The 17,420-nt window shown below is 40.2% G+C and overlaps 1 protein-coding gene across 1 annotated transcript in view; it reads left to right on the plus strand.

The window, feature by feature from the left end:
• Positions 1-17,420, plus strand: part of chl1b (cell adhesion molecule L1-like b) — a 75,246-nt gene that overhangs the window by 36,240 nt on the left and 21,586 nt on the right. Inside the window, 6 exon segments of the mRNA XM_072684919.1 lie at positions 947-1,144; positions 1,437-1,507; positions 3,254-3,476; positions 8,096-8,211; positions 10,590-10,794; positions 12,529-12,651. Coding sequence (XP_072541020.1) covers positions 947-1,144; positions 1,437-1,507; positions 3,254-3,476; positions 8,096-8,211; positions 10,590-10,794; positions 12,529-12,651 — 936 coding nt within the window.

The following is a 17,420-nucleotide window of genomic DNA, read 5'->3' on the forward strand; positions in this document are numbered from 1 at the left end:
AGCCCCTTTTAAAAGGATCTATAAGGACCCATCTACAAGAGGTCTTCCTTTTCATCAGGCAGCTCAAATGCTGTATTCATTAATATTAGAATATCAGTGAACTGGAGGCCAGTGCCCATGAGGAATGAGCTAGGATTCCTCAGGAACGCTGCCAGAAGCCGGTATCTGCTGCAGGTCATAATAACAGAAGGGTTCTCTACATAGTACTAAGGACTGTGGGTATTTTTTTGGATTTGTTTTGCTTATTTTTTATTTTATCAGATTTTTTGACTGCCAATTACCCAACCCGTACATATTACACCAACCCCCACCCCCCCATCGCAGCCAAGCCTCATATTTTTCAAACTGTTGCCGATGCAACATCACCGGGCAACCAACCAACGTCACATACCCGGCTCCAACGCACCACCCCGCAGGCGCCAGTGATGCCTAGCACTAATAGAAATGATGTGGGGAGAGAGCGCCATCTACCCACCCTAGAGAGAGCTAGGCCAATTGTCCTCTCCTCTGATCATAATGACAGCGCCTTAGTCCGCTGGACCACTCGGGGCCCCTGCGGCCGCTGTGTTAAGATATTTCAATTGCTCTTGTTTCATTGGTTAATTGCAAACAGCTGATAGTTTGTACGTTTTGCTAATAAACCTTTTTTATTTGCAATGGATGATGCATCATTTATAATGTATAAAGGGTTGGGTTGAGCTAAATTAGTATATTCTGTATCTTTATTTCCATTGGATGGTAAAAATGTAATTAATTTTCTTTCAATAATATCATGACAACAACAACGACAATAACAACTATTGCTCAGCTCAAATTCTAATGACAAACTTCCAGTTCTTCTTAAAAACACCTTCCACATCATTTCTCTGCTGTATTTAGGCCCAGCTCAACCTATGGGTCACTCCTGGGTCTTCTGATCGGCCACCTTCTGTTCTCTTCCCATCAGAATTCATCATCGAGTACGAGGAGAGCCAGTGGCAGCCCGGCAGTTGGAAGGAACTGATGCGCGTGCCTGGGAACCACCACTCGGCTTTGCTGAAGCTCCACGGCCACATGGACTACGGCTTCCGCGTCTCGGCCGTGAACGAGGTGGGGAAGGGACGTCCCAGCGAAGCCAGCGAGAGATACAGAACCCCGGCCTCAGGTTCGGAACCTCCCACTGCTCCTCCTGCTTTTACATATGCTCCCTTACATACCCTTTCATCCTTCTTGTTATAACAGCAGTTATAGAGGCCCGAGCCGCTGCTCGCTGAACTTTCAAACATTCAAACCTGGGAGATAATTGATTTCCCCCTCTCGTTGGACCTCTGCTCTCTAATGTGTGTATTTCACAGCCCATTTTTTTCTCTCCTCTCCCTCTCTTTCTGCAACTCCCTCCTGACCCTGTGCTAACAATTTCACTGCCAACTAAATCCATATTTCTGCTCTTTCCAAAGCGCCTGACAAGAACCCTGAAAATATCAAGATCGAAGGTCATTTGCCACATGAAATGGATATCAACTGGGAGGTAGGAGCCCGAGTGTTCTGCACTGAAAGTCTTTGGGGAGTAGCTAACTTTCAAAGTACCGGAGGAGGGACGAATAGATAAAAGCCCTTTTCTAATATTTTCAAATTCCATTTACTCCTCAAAGGAAGAGCGCAAACAAACGTTATCAATTTTTCAGCTTCAATTATCGATAAGAGCGAGAAAAAAGAGGGTTTACATATAAAAACGGCCTTATCTGCACCATTGTACAGTTGGGAACTTTACAAAGCCCTTTGTGAAAGTGATCCATCCAGACGTAGAGTAACCCCATCCCAGGCAGCCGGCGCGAGCCTTTGATTAAAAAGTAGGAGCTTGCAGGACGCGAGTAATAAATTCCGATTTTTATTTGAATAGATGATTCTCTTCCATTCTGTGGGTTATTACCTGCCTCTCTCTCTCGCATTGGTAATAGAACTGTGCTTCCTGGAATTATGAGGTCTCTTATTATTAATAGCATGCTTTTATAGATAATTGTATCTCATTCAATCTTCTGCTGCTGGCCCATTGTTAGAGGAGCCCAGGCTTACCTCCACGTTTTGTCAAGTCCTTGTTAGCTGTTGTACATCGCAGTGGCTAAAAGCCAACAGTGAATTCATTTCAGGTCTGCGATGATTTAAAAGCCTGACTGGGGAGCAGGGTTGTTAGCCGATAGGAGTGAATGAGCTTCAGTGTTTGAACACATCGTTACAGTCACAGCCATAACCATGTTCTCTTTAAGGGACATCAGTTAAATCACGGCGGCGCTGAGGGGTCAGCCGGCGTCGAACCCTGAGTGCTCTGGTGGGGGAAGGCATGCACTTAGTGACTTTTCTGACAGTGATTTGCACGTGGTTTAGCTTTCAGCTTCCTTTCCATCCTGTCATAAACATCCGCTAAGATTCCCCTAGAAGCTCCTTCACTTCAACACATGACGTCATGGGTTTCTAACCTATTGATTGTGGCTGCCTGTGTAAGATCATTGGCTAGGTGGAGGCTTTTTTAGGAGAGAAAGCAGGAAAGGATATGCAAGACAAGTTATAATAATTAGAATGATAATAATACATGCACACATGCATACTCAAAAATATTGTATATTTACAAATTGCAACTCAAATAAATTGATAAAAAGAGCCCATCAATAATAATAATAATAATAATAATAATAATAATAATCATTATTATTATTATTATTATTATTATTATACTAATAATAACATACGTTACATATCAACACGATGATGATGATGATGATGATGATGATGATAATGCTAATAATTATATTGTTATTTAAAATAGTCAAAAAGTCCAAATATATGTAAAAAAAAAGTAAAAATTATTATTATCATTATTATATATATATATATATATATATATATATATATATATATTACCTCAAAATACTTTTAATACATAAAAAGAAGCACAAATGCAATAATACAGTGAAAATACATAATCAATAATAATACATAACATCAATAATAATAAAAAAACATAAATAGTTATATAAAGATAAAAGAAAACATCTAGATCCATGATTAAATATCTTATTTTAATGTATTTCATTTCTATAAATTATAATAAATGTATTCAAATTGAAAACATAACAAATAGACTATGTAGAAATATACATTACTGTGAAACCATTTCCAGTAAGGCCAGTATTCTCAGTCCCATCCAACACCCAGATTACACATGCTTCATCTGAAACTCTATGAAATCTCAGTCGTTGCATGTTCTGTCATGTTCTAGCCATTGCCGCCTATCGAACACAACGGGCCTGGGTTGGAGTATAAAGTGAGCTACCGGCGACAGGGTGTGGAGGAGGACTGGCATGAGCACATGGTGAAGAGGCACTCATTTGTGGTGAAGAACACACCAACATTCGCCCCTTATGAGGTCAAGATCCAGGCCAGGAACCATGCCGGCTGGGCTCCGGAGCCCAGAACAGTAGTCGCCTACTCCGGAGAAGACTGTAAGTACACAATGCCCTGCTTCTGATCTGTACGCTAAACACACACACTCCTAAAAATAAACGAGTGTGAGTGTACAGAAGCCTTTTAAAGGTCTAAAGAATCGGGACTGGATTTAAAGGTTCTGTACCAATTTAAAGGTTCTTCACACTCACTCGATTGCTATTACAAACATGGTTCTTTAAAGTAGGGAGGAATAGCACCTTAATTTTATAGTAGCACCTTTATTTTTATGCGGACACCTGACTTTTATCATGGTAGTTTCCAATCTTGGTTGTAGAGAACCACCTTTCTGCATGTTTTTCTGCATGTCAATTGGCTGGATTATCTAGAACAGGGCCCGTATTTATAAAGCTTTTCAGACTAGGAGTGCTGATCTAGGGTCAGATTAAGAATGACCCTACTCAAAACATCAGATTCTAGATCTGTTCATTTCTCCAATAGAGTGCAGGTGAGATTTCGGAGGTGATTAAAAAAAAAGGATCGTCCATCCATTTGTACGAGGAAGGAGAAGAAAAGAGGAGATCCTCAAACTGGGTCGGTGATTAGCATTATTCATAACTACGGCTGGCAGTCGAATTTCCCAGAGAGTCAATTCTCCCGCTCTTTGAATTTAGAAATAGAAAGTCGACTCCTGAGGAAAAAACATAAATAAAAAAATAGACGACCTAGAAGAGCTATGAGAAGACAGCTCACCACTGTGGGTCTGAAAAGACGTGTAGCTGATCAGGAAGACCTTGATAAGAAAAGCAAACAGAGAAATCAAACACAGAAGCTGCTGCTGCTCTCAGAACAATAAACCAGGCACCCCAGAGTCCAGACCTCAACGTCATTGAAGGTGTTTGCTCTGACTGAACTCTGGAAATGTGGGAAAATCTCCCTGTAGATCCCTGCAGAAATATCGCTAAAGTGCCTGCTAAAAAGAACGAAATGGATAATAAATCTGATATCTGAGAGGCATCACTGTCACACAAAAAACCTTGTATCTCCAAAAATGGTCTATTGGTCTTTTTATCTTTTTTTTTTTTAATGTAAAGAACAACTGCCAAATTCACATTATGAAAAACGATACAAGGTTTTTGTGTGACAGTGATGCCTCTCAGATATCAGATTTATTTTTATTTATTACATTTTTTCTGATAAATTAACTCATTTAATGGCTATTTTGGCTGGAAATGAAAGACCTTCTTTAGTAGGTATAAATAATTTAGTATCTTTATATTTATTATATTTCTGTATGTTAAATAGTATACACAATCAGTTATTTAATATGTATTATTTAAATGATTCAGTATCTACAATAACTGATTCAGTATTTAGTATAAATGATTCAGTTTCTAGAATAACTGATTAAGTATGTAGTATAAATGATTCAGTATCTACAATAACTGATTCAGTATTTAGTATAAATGATTCAGTTTCTACAATAACTGATTAAGTATGTAGTATAAATGATTCAGTATCTACAATAACTGATTCAGTATTTAGTATAAATGATTCAGTATCTACAATAACTGATTAAATATTTAGTATAAATTATTCAGTATCTACAATAACTGATTAAGTATTTAGTATAAATGATTCAGTATCTACAATAACTGATTAAGTATTTAGTATAAATGATTCAGTATCCAGTTTAACTGATTCATTATTTAGTATAAATGATTCAGCATGTACAATAACGGATTCATTATTTAGTCTAAACGATTCAGTATCTACAATAACTGTTTCATTATTTAGTATAAATGGTTTAATGCATAGTTGAACAGATTCAGTATTTAGTATAAATGATTCAGTATCTAGTTGAACTGATTCAGTATTTAGTATAAATTATTCAGTATCCAGTTTAAATGATTCATTATTTAGTATAAATGATTCAGTATCTAGTTTAACTGATTCCGTATTCAGTATAAATGATTCATTATCCAGTTTAACTGATTCATTATTTAGTATAAATGATTCAGTATGTAGTTTAACTAATTCATTCTACTATAACTGATTCAGTATTTAGTATCAAAGATTCATTCATATAAATGAGGGTGTATTTACATGATTGGTAGTTCATGGTGGTCTATACACAGCACTGTCCTCTGAAAAGCTTTATAAACGTGGGGTCAGGTGTGTTGAAAAAACAAACAAACATCTAAATGTTCTCCAGAACCAAGGCTTTGGAGCGGCTGTGTTAACGTCATGCCCACTGCTTGTCGAATCGCTTTGTATGTTTACCAAATGGGAAAGGTATTGTGAGATACAGTCTGACACTCCACCCTCCCATTTCGTGTTCTGCTGCAAATAGGCAATGCTCTGTAAACAGTACCCCCTACCCCTCCGAAAGTACATTAAAAGTGTGAGAGGAATATCAACAAGCCTGGAGGGCAGTCACCCCACTGATAAAACACTCTCTGTGCTTTACACAATTATCCGCATGCTAGGCCTGGTATGGTGATCCGTTTCGCCTTATTGAGGATATTAAATAGTACACAGGGGGGCGATTTCTTATGCGAAGGCGTCATACCCCTCCACAGACTGACAAATGAAATGCTAACGTGGCTGTGAGCTATTTACATCTTCAGCTCTAATTATTCTTCTTGCCTTCAGTTTTCTTTTGGAGTTGCCCTCCCGATGGTATCTCAGGTCACTTGTTCTCTGTGTAGTAGGATTAGTCTACACGCTCGCTCTCTCCCTTTTCCTCGCTCAGTTTCTATCTGTCTTGCTATCCTACGTTCTCCCCTGTGTTTGCTCAGTCTGACTGTAGATCCTCTTCCTTTGTTCCGAATCTGAGGTCTGCCCCTATTTGCTAGCAGTGCTAGGAGCTTTCTTAAGGTGGACTCCTTTAGAAGTGGGATAGTAAACCCTGTATTTCACCTAGATAAACCCATTTGCAGGGTTTAGAAACTGGAATGTGTAAACAGCTGGTATTAACCCCTCGATCGCTGGGCTTTTTTTCTTTTAATTTTAAACCCTTCTTTAGTATGTTTAAATTATTTAGTATCTTTATATTTAATATATTTTAATCAGTTATTTCATATCTATTATTTAAATTACTTAATCTCTAGTTTAAATGATTCAGTATCTACTATAAATGATTAAACATTTAGATTAATGATCTAGTTTGATTCAGTATTCAGTAAAAAAGATCCATTACTTAGTATAAATGATGGTAATTTGCAATAAATGATTAAATATCTATAATAGCTGATTCTGTATCTAATAAATGATTTAGTGTATATATAATAAACGATTCAATATCTACAATATTTGATTTTATATCTAATAAATTATTTAGTACCTTTATATTTATTATACTTCTGTATCTTCAGTAGTATGCACACTCAGTTATTTCATATATATTATTTAAACAATGTACTATGTAGTTTAAATGATAGTTAACATAACATAGTTAAAAGTATTTAGTATAAAAGTAGTTTAACAGTATTTAGTATAAAAGATTCATTACTTAGTATAAATGATGCTGCATTTGCAATAAATGATTCAATATCTATAATGACTCATTCTGTATCCAATAAATTATTTAGTATATATAATAAATGATTCAATATCTACAATATTTGATTCTCTAGCTAATAAGTGAAATTTAATATCTATAAAAAATGACTCATAGTCTAGAATAAATTATGCTGTAAATGCTAATAAATTATTCCATATATATTATAAATAATTCAATATATACAAGGAATTTCATATCTGCTAAAAGTTTCAGTATTGGCAATAAATGATTCAATATCTATTATAAACCATTCAATATCTATAATGACTGATTCTGTATCTAATAAATGATTCAGTGTCTAGAACAAATGATTAATTCTCTATAATATCTGATCATCTGTCTAATGAATGATCCAATACCTGTAATAAACGATTCAATATCTTTAATGACTGATTCTGTATCTACTAAATGATTCAATGTTAATAATAAATGATTCTATCATATCTATAATAATGGATTAAGGATCGAATAAGGGATTCAGTGTCTTGAATAAATCTTTATATATAAAAAGTGATTCAGTATCTAGTATGAATGATGTGGTATCTACACTAAACCATTCAGTATGTAGTACAAATGATTCAGTATCTACACTAAAAATGCATTATCCAGTAAAAACTATGCTGTATAAATACAGTACATGATTTGGTTTCTAGTATTAATGATTCAGTATGTACAATAAAATCATTCATTACGTGGAGTGAGATCTACAATAAATGATTCATTATCTAGTATAAATGACTCAGTAACTGTAAATGAATTAGTCTATCTATAAAACTAATACTATTTCTATGAAACTAATATGTTACTTAAATGGTGTGATGATGAGGACTTGCAGTATGGGCCCACATCCATGCCTTTGGAGTTTAAAGGGTTACAACAACAACAAAAAAGACATACTGTTCAACGACCCTACATAAACATTTATTACCAGCTGTGTCGCACATACCACAATTACACCACACATCTAGGCCTGCCTGTAGAACGTAGTGGCTAGAGCATTTTCAGTCCTAATCCTGACACACAAGCAGCAAATGTAGCTTATATGGGAGCTTTTATTGTGATCTGGTGTTTGTTTGTGTGTGTGTGTGTGTGTGTGTGTGTGTGTGAGCGCAGTTCCATCAGCAGCTCCAGATGACGTGGAGGTGGATGTGATGAACAACACCATGGTGAAGGTCAGCTGGAGCCGCGTTCACAAGGACAAACTCCATGGACATCTAGGAGGCTACAGGGTAATCCTTCACCCTCCTGCTTTTTAGCCCTCATTTAAAGGCCCGCCACCCTTTGTGCAACCCCAGGTTACAGTCTGTCTCCCAGAATGCCCTTAGGCCCCCTCCACACCTCCACCAGCCACCGGTTACGGCCTCAGGCCCGGTATCTGCTGTGGACTTTCTGCTTGCAGCTTTATTGCTATTTTTGCAGTAAACAACCCAATGCTCTATCCTGTACTAATACAGGCAGCTGCGTTAGGTAGCTTTTGAGATTGACCTGATTAAATAATGCATATACTTAAAGGACAAAAGTATTGGGACACTTGCTCATTCATTGTTTCTTGTGAGACAAAGGGCATTAAAAAAGAGTTCTGCAAGAGCGATGCTCTTGATCAGTATGTTGTTGAAGGGTCGTGTTAATGTGAAGAATCTTAAAAAGGTTCGTCAACATTTTGATATTAATGGGCACTCTGAGGAGTTATTCATTCACTCTTCAGGGAACCAATAGTGGTTCTTCTAGAGCATTGTGCACACAGTACTGGTTTATAGAGGTGTCAAGTAAGCAAGTACAAATACTTTGTTATATTACTTAAGTAGAAATGTTGGTTATCTATACTTTACTGGAGTAATTAATTACATTTTTACCCAATTATCTGAACTTTCTCCTCCTTACAATTTAAAAAAAGCCTCGTTCCTCCTATTTCATTTCCCTTTGTTTTCATTCCGGCTCGTCATCAATAAAAAAAACCCCTCCAGATAAATCTCTCCATCCGGAAAGTGTGAGTCTGATCGTGATTGGAAGAGAAGTATAAACACACACCATTCTGACTCCCTATTGGTTTATAAGAGATCCATCACACCTGCACACGTCCCGTCCCTCTCCAGCAAGCTCACAGCAGACGTCTGTAGTCTAGTATGAAGACTGTGTCTGTGGCAGAGACTCAAGAGAGCTGCAGTGAAACGTCCCGACTGAGCCCCACATTTACATTCCAATAAAGCTTATTGATCACACGCCTCTGAAGTCTGACTTTCTGCAGCTTTACAGAACTTCTAGACAACGACTCCTCATATTTTCCTCCATGTAGCTCATGTTGATGCTCAGTAGAGCACAGAGACGCTCCTTTAATAGAGCTGATATTACTGAAATGCTTCATTTTCAATGGGCAGATCTGCAGCTGAAACAGGAGCCTAGTGCAGCCCAACATTTTTAACATCAACATTTTAATAGATCATTCTCCTCACTATGACTTTTAGAGAAATGGGGTTTCGGTGAGGGGGGTAGTGCACTATAGACCCCTGTGGCGTGGCCTAAGCTTTCGGCCTTTGTTTTCCTTCCATTACTTTTACTTTTCTACTTGAAGTCGTTCTGAAACCAGTACTTTTACACTTTTACTGGAGTAAAAAGCTTCAGTTGATACTTCAGCTTCTATAGAAGTCTTTTAAACCCTAGTATCTCCACTTCTGCCTGAGCAATGAATGTGGATACTTTTGACTCATTTGCTGGTTTAACAAAGTGTTTATGTCTGCCATCAGCTTGTGTTTCTTTCAATGTATAATAGTAGAAATAGGAATTTGATAAAACACTCCTCAGAAATCACCAAAATTCTGTCCTCACATCACTCTGATGAACGGCCTGGGCGTGGTCTTGTGATTTCACAGATCTTTCAGGGTTTACTGAGGTTCTAATATCTGGAACCGAGTTACCAGCCCATATATAGATAGAAGCTCAAACCGCGACTTGGGGAGCGGCTGCCCCGTTTTAACTCACGCTGTGCCAGTAAGCCAGGGTACGGGTGGGCAGCGGCTTAACGGATCTCCCCGGCTACTGCTCTGGGTCGGCACCTCCTGTCCATCCCAGCACCCAGCTGCTAGACTCCACAGTGAAGGGGTAAGGGGACGGGTGCCTCGATGGGTGGGACGACGGGGCACCAGTTGCGGCTCGAGCTTTAGCTCACCAGGTTTAGCTTTAGCATTAACTCTTCAGGTAGCTCATACTTAAAGAGAGGGCCGAGCCATGTTATACTCGTGATTGGTCGGCGGTATGCTGATGTAAACATGACCCACATTTTGAGGACCGCCCGTTCCACATGGAGAGGAAAAAGATACTGGTGAAATACAGCAGACGTTTATTAGACTTTGGGAAGATCTTTATAAGACATGCTTTGTACATTTACAGTGGGGGCCCTGAGGAGCCAGAGTCACTTCATTAGAAAGAGAACTGAGATTTAGGTAGATTTAAGTTGTACATTTATACAGTTGTACAATTCTATAAAGTGATATATAAAGTGTATTCATTAATATAAAGGTCATTCAGTAATAAACAGCGTTTGACTGATGTTCTGTTAGATGATCACATCTACTCTGCTTGCATATCAAACTGCTGGGTCTCATTGTTGCAGGTGAACTGGTGGCGGCTGCGCAGTCTACTGGACTCCAGGAAGACTCATGGCGATAAACACATGCTGATGTTTCCTGGGGACAGAAATCATGCTCTGGTCCCAGGGCTCCGGCCCTTCTCTGAATATAGCCTCATTGTTATGGCCTTCAATGGGCGAGGCAATGGACCAGGGAGCCACCCAGTCAATTTTAAGACGCCAGAGGGAGGTAGGAGATGCTGGAATGCCTATATTGAATTTATAGCACGAAGAAACAAACTTATTAGAGGCACTTTTAGTGGTTTTCAGGAAAAAGGGACTAAACTGTACTTTGGTATATAAACTCAGTTCAGTGCCTTTAATCATGGGACATTTTTGTGCTATTTTTTGTTTGTGTGTTTTGGTGTATTTGTGTCACTTGTATCTCCAATAGCTTATTATAAGTAATTGAAGTCATTTCTATTGGCCAATTTCATCATGAAATTTGGATCTTTAACTTACCGTTAATTTACTTTTAACTAAATATCTATTGGGGCTATAAGGCGCTGGGCAGGATTTTGGAGATGGCTGTTGATATTTAAACTCAGCAGCAAAACCATACAATACACCCCAATACACAAATACACCCCTCCTTTTAGTGCTCCTTCAGAAGCTCCACCCACCAGTTCAATATATGCGCATTGCCAAGGTAACAGCACTAGGCTTTCAGACTAAAAAACAGCAAACGCAAGCACGACATCCAAAATACACTGGTTAACGGGGCCTCATCCAACATCACTACCGCAGTGTCCCACTCTAGCTATAACGGCCTCATCCAGCATCATTATTGCGATGTTGGCGCCAGCTAACACCCTCGTCCTGCATCGCTACCACAGTGTTAACACGCCGGCTAATGGCCTCCTCCAGCGACGCTACCTAACGTAGCATTTTGAATTATACATGAATTACACTCATTTTGCTGTGCTAGCAAACATGTTTTTAGATCTTTGTGGCCATAAAATCAATCTTTTACAAATTTTGTGTGATCAAATACCATGATATAACATTAGAGGGAGCAATGACATGGTAAGTTATTAGCTTTAGCTAGGTTAGCATTAGTAAGCTGTTGCTACAGTTGCTCCTGATTAGTAATCACAAATATTTGCTAGCGGGGCAAAATAACACTGACCTATTTCTGTAAAACAGCAAAAATAAGTACTAACTTATTATTAATAATAATAACGTTCTTCTCCTGTCCAGCAGGTAGAGAGCAACATTCTCAGTCCCGGTGTTTACACACGTCTTCACCCATGTTCTTCTTCTTGGATTTTGTTTGTCAGATTTTGGGACTTTTCCTTTTTGGCCGTTTCTCAGGGCGTGTACCAGGGCGTGGAGCCAAGTGCCAGATACACAGTCTCCCCTGCCCCTCCCTTTCGTCTGTCCTGTACACAAGCACAAACGCCCCCTGTTGCTGATTGGCTGGAATAGTGTTGTGTGGCTCGACCTGAGCCCATGTTTCCCATGTACAGAGCTGAGTTCGTACTGGGCTGAGTACGAACCCTAAACCTTTTCCCAGCACGTAAAATTTGCTAAATTTTACAAAATGTATTAATTTGAATGAAAATCACATACAGCTCCTTTAAGTTCACCTTAATTTCCCGTAACCCTAAACGTGGTCCTCACCCTATTTACTATTTATCTAATTGTTTAACCCCCCAAAATCAAAGAAAAATCTAAAATGGAGATGCAAGGTTTTTGTGTAAAAACAAAAACAAAAGATTTTTTTTTCATGGGACAGTAAACTCAGTAAACTTTTCTTTTTTAAATATTTTAAAGGACCGTGTTCTAGTTTCTCAGGCTCAATTTACACTATCTCGACATCGGTGCAGAAACTCTACCATTTCTCGTAGCATTTGTTTCTGACAGTGTCTGAACATCTGATCTCCAAAATGGTTCAATGTACCTTCTGTTCTCTCGCCTGCAGTTCCAGACCAGGCTGCCGCATTCAGGGCTACAGATATTCAGAAGCATGCAGTCACACTCGCCTGGTCTCCTCCAGTGGAGGCCAACGGATTTCTCACTGGCTACATCCTGCAATACCAGCTGAGTACGTCAATACCGCTGCTGTTCCACTAAGCCTCCGGCTGCTCTCTGCTTCACCCAGTGCTTCCCGTGTCTCGCCACTAGGAGATATCATTGTGCCATCGCCATCGAGGATGGCATCAGGGTCTGCTCTGTGGAGCTTTGTGGGGAGAGACATCTGCACATGAGCCTAGACAACACCAAACACAGTGCAGGTTACAGCAGCAACAGTCTGCGTAATGCTAGTGATTATGGGATAGTGCAGGGATAATTGTAGAGGATGGTGGCTGAGGTGAAGAGAAACAGCAACATGAACATGTTAGTGTATATATATATATATATATATATATATATATACAGTACTGAGTTTATTTCCTCAGTAAATCGCTGATAAGTGTGGGTGGTGGTTCTCCATCACTGTGTTCATCATTAGAACATCTCCAAAGTTCTCCTCATGGAGTCTAGTATTATTTAGAGTTCTCCTCAGATCAACGCCTGGTTTGGTGGTAAATTAGGGCTTAATGATGATAAATCAGGCGAGCTGCATATTTTGCCCCATATAGTTCTGTAGAATAATGCAGTTTTTGATCTTCAAGCTCATGTGGGAATAATAATTTTACATAAAAGGAAAGGACGTCAGCCCAGAACATCAATGAGAAGCGTACTTGCCTGTGGATTAGCGTCAGACTCAAGCCATGCTTACTCTTCATAGCATATGAGTGCCCTTAAAGCATTGACTGGTTGAGAAATGGACCTAACTGATCAATAACAAAGCATGCGCTGTCTTTCGGACCACCCAAGCTACTTTATTAGCTCAAGATAATGAGAACATATATGAAAATATATGTTAATATATGCGCAAAGTCTAGGTTTGTGGCCGCCCCTTCTTATGAATGCATTCAGCTACTTAAACGTGCACCTGACACAGATGTGCAAATGTACACAGCAAAGTGTGTCTAGTCCCTGTAGAGAGGTATTGCCAATAGAATAGGACCCTCTGGAGCAGATAAACATCATGAGCCTATCGGCACCATGCTGCCAAATGCCACGTGTGGGCTAGAGGGGTATTATAAAGCCCCCCAGCATTGAGCTGTGGAGCAGTGGAAGAGCTGTGTTCTCTGGAATGATGGATGGTGGAGCTCCATCCAGTATTTTTGATGGGATGGGTTGAGGAGTTGTTGTTGTTGGTGGTGGTGGTGGTGTTGGTGGTGATCATCCAACATCCTGACCTCACTAACGCTCTTGTCGCTGACTACAATCACATCCTTACAGTAATGCGCCTCCAAAATCTAGTAGACAGAAGACACAGTTACTCCAGCAAAAGCAGGATCAACTCTTTTTAAGAACCTTGATTTCAGAAGAAACAATGAATGAGCAGGTGTCCCAATACTTTTGTCCACATAGTGTATTTAGGATTTGTCAGATTTGCCCTTTATCTATCTTTCTGTCAGTAATGGGTGCAGTAAGGGGGTGTCTGAATACTGTTGTACGTGTAGCGTAGATGAGAAGTGAGAAGCTTGATCGAGGGAGTTGCTGACTGCTTAACCACTCGAAAAAGAGAAGCACCAGACTCCGATAATGATGGTATAATTATTGACGTGAATGTAAACACACTTAATAAACGGAGTCTATGGGGAGGCACTTGGCGTTTTTAAAAAGTTAGATCATGCTAACAGGCCCCTTTCATTCGTTGGCATTCATGTTTGCCGTTTTTGGGTCAAGCAGACCATTCTCTCACTTCATGACCCTTCCTCAGCACGGATCAGCGGCCAGGCCATGAATATTGCTCAACACGCTCCTGGCCTTCAAGTGCGAATAATGATGAAGCTGGTTATAATATGCACTGCCTGGGAGGGTTCATTAGCTAATTGTGTTTGATGATGCAGCTGATCGCTATGGCCAAGTGCCACGCTACATATTAAAAGGCGGGACATTTTTATCAGGGGAAGAGCGCGAGAGCCACCGTGCACCCTTTGAAGTGGGCTTTTTGAAGTCCCCTCGAAGGATTCGCTGTATGAAATGCTGGAGATAATGTACCCAGCTGTCCGTGTGGCACACAGCAGCGGCTCCTGGATCTCAAAACACTTGCACACAGATGTCTTGCGAGCTAAGCATGGCTGCTCTGAGCTTTTCCGCAGTCAGTATTTCACACTTGCTGCGTGTCTTGGTGGGAATATTCAGTGGTTGTGTTTTTAACACGTCGCGAGGGGAGACGAGAGACTTGCGACTCATCTTGGAAGTGAATGAACTAAATTTGAACTTGGGCAGAGCAGCGAAACCTGTCTAATGGACGCCGACAGCTGATGTAATGTTTTGGCACGTTTTCCGTTTGCTGTTACTACTGAATTTCTATTGGGTGCTTCGCTAAAGAGTGCCATCTTCCTTCACACACAGCACAACAGTGGAGCACAGAAGCAAATCCTCGTATTGCAGAATATTAGTGAATGAGTTTGTTGACTTCTGTCTTTGAAGTACTGTAGTCCAGTGGTCCTCCACGACACCCTGCTACCCAGTTTTGGTGTTTACCCTGCTCACATGCTTCACATTTGCTGTCATCAGCTAATATGAAGTGTTCTGAGAATTTTAGAAGGATTAATATAACTTAACAGCGATGATATACTATGGACAAAAGTATTGGGACGTTATCCTACATTATGAAGCCCTTTTGAGGGGGTTTTTAATTGCTTTTCTTTTGTTAGTGAGGTCAGGATGTTGTAAAAAGGTGCTTTTCCCAATTTCGCTCCATTTTTGTACTCTGGAAGCAGCAAATTGGCTGTCCTCCTTTGCTACTTTTCCATCTCTGTGCCGTGGAGCTGGTTTTATGCCTCCTCAGGCTGGCCTTCAGCTGTGGCCCAACAGCGATTGCCAGCTACGTCTCACCCTCCACCGACCCGACCCGTGCTGGGCTGGTTTACAACAACATGTGTAGAGCATTTCAGCCCCTTGGAGAGTGTGCAGGAGCTCTGAGGCAGCTCAGGCTTGGTGTTCTGATGGCAGTGGCCCAGTCAATCATATTTTTGCCATATGTGGCGTCACACAATCTAGCAAAAAACACAGTGACTGTCAGTTGGCCACTTTTCAGAGTCATACAACCAACCCTTTTTGTTTAAAGTATAGGTTAAAGCAATGTGGAATGTGGAACCATCAGGTAGCCCTAAGTTAGTGAGGTCAGGATGTTGTAAAAAGGTGCTTTTCCCCATTTCGCTTCCATTTTTGCACACTGGAAACAGGCAATTGTGTCCAGTTTAGTGTGACATAAATTATAACTTTATACTGGACGTTATACTGGATTATGAAGATCTGTTGCAAGAATGTGATTGCAGGATGTTGGGTGATCACCTCCTCACCTCATTCACCCCCAACTCATCCCAAAAGTATGCTGGGGGGGCTTCATACCCCTCTAGCCCACACCTGGCCAATAAGTTCACTGTGTTTATCTACTCCAGAGAGTCCTATTCTGTTGGCAGTACTTCTCTACAGGGACTAGACAAGCTGTGTGTGTGAGTGTGCATTTGCACATCTGTGTCAGCAATGGTTGCACCTTAAAGTAGCTGAATGCATTCATTAGAAAAGGGTGTCCAGTTACAGTAATAGTGTCCGAAACTACTTCCACCATGTTTGCAGGCTGTACTTCAGTCTAGCTAGCTCTCACAGTGAGTTGTTGCTTCAAAATTTGCTTCCAAATGGTGCTCTATTACGCCACCAAGAGGAGATTCAAATAATATCGGAGTAAATTCGGGAGCAGTTAAACATAGCTAGCATGAAAACTGAGGGTTTTATGGTACAGAAACAGTCTTCAGAGGGAAATATGGAGAAATATCTATCCAAATAGGTTCAAAACAGATGGTGTTTTAGCCCACATTGCTACTTTTCCATCTCTGTGCCATGGAGCTGGTTTTACGCCTCCTCAGGCTGGCCTACAGCGATCGCCAGCCACGTCTCACCCTCCACCGACCCGACCCATGCTGGGCTGGTCTGCAACAACATGTGTAGAGCATTTCAGCCCCTTGGAGAGTGTGCAGGAGCTCTGAGGCAGCTCAGGCTTGGTGTTCTGATGGCAGTGGCCCAGTCAGTCACATTCTTGCCATATGTGCATTCACACAATCTAGCAGAAAGCACAGTGACTGTCTAACAGATGTAGTACACTCTTAAAAACAAGGTTTACAACAAAGGGAGGATCTTTAGACCTTTACAAGGTCACACACACACACACATCTCCATTACAAACATGCTTTTGTGTGATGCTATAGCAGTGGTGCTTCTACGGTATCACTCAAAAAACTATGTGAAGCACCTTTTTCGTTTTAAGAGTCCTCTGATTTATCATGTGTAGTGCTTAGTCTCCAAAAGCAACTCAAACTAGGTTATGGACATCCAAGTGTGTGTGTGCATGTGTGTGTGAAGCCTCATTATAAAGTTTTAGCTCCTAAATAGTGAGGTGAACTTCTCAGAGCTCTTTTCATTGTTCCTAAATAGGATGCCTACCCAATGTCAGCTTTCAGAGGTGTCTTTGTAAAAAAGATGCTTTCCCCCATTTTGCCCCCATTTTTGTACTCTGGAACAGAACAGCAAATGATATCCAGTCTGGTGGGACATAAATGTATCTGTTTATTCTTAAACAGTAAGCAGTTGTATGTAGAAAGGTCACTGGTGACCCAATACCCTACAGTTTCAACTCTTCCCTGCCATGACACACCTGATCCCAATAATGAAGGGCTTTAGAAATAGCTGAGTAGTTGATCAGATTAATGGAATAATAAAATAATGCAGGACAGGACTACTTCAGTGTCATAC

This window comes from Salminus brasiliensis, chromosome 7 (genome assembly GCF_030463535.1).
Source record: "Salminus brasiliensis chromosome 7, fSalBra1.hap2, whole genome shotgun sequence".
NCBI lineage: Eukaryota > Metazoa > Chordata > Actinopteri > Characiformes > Bryconidae > Salminus > Salminus brasiliensis.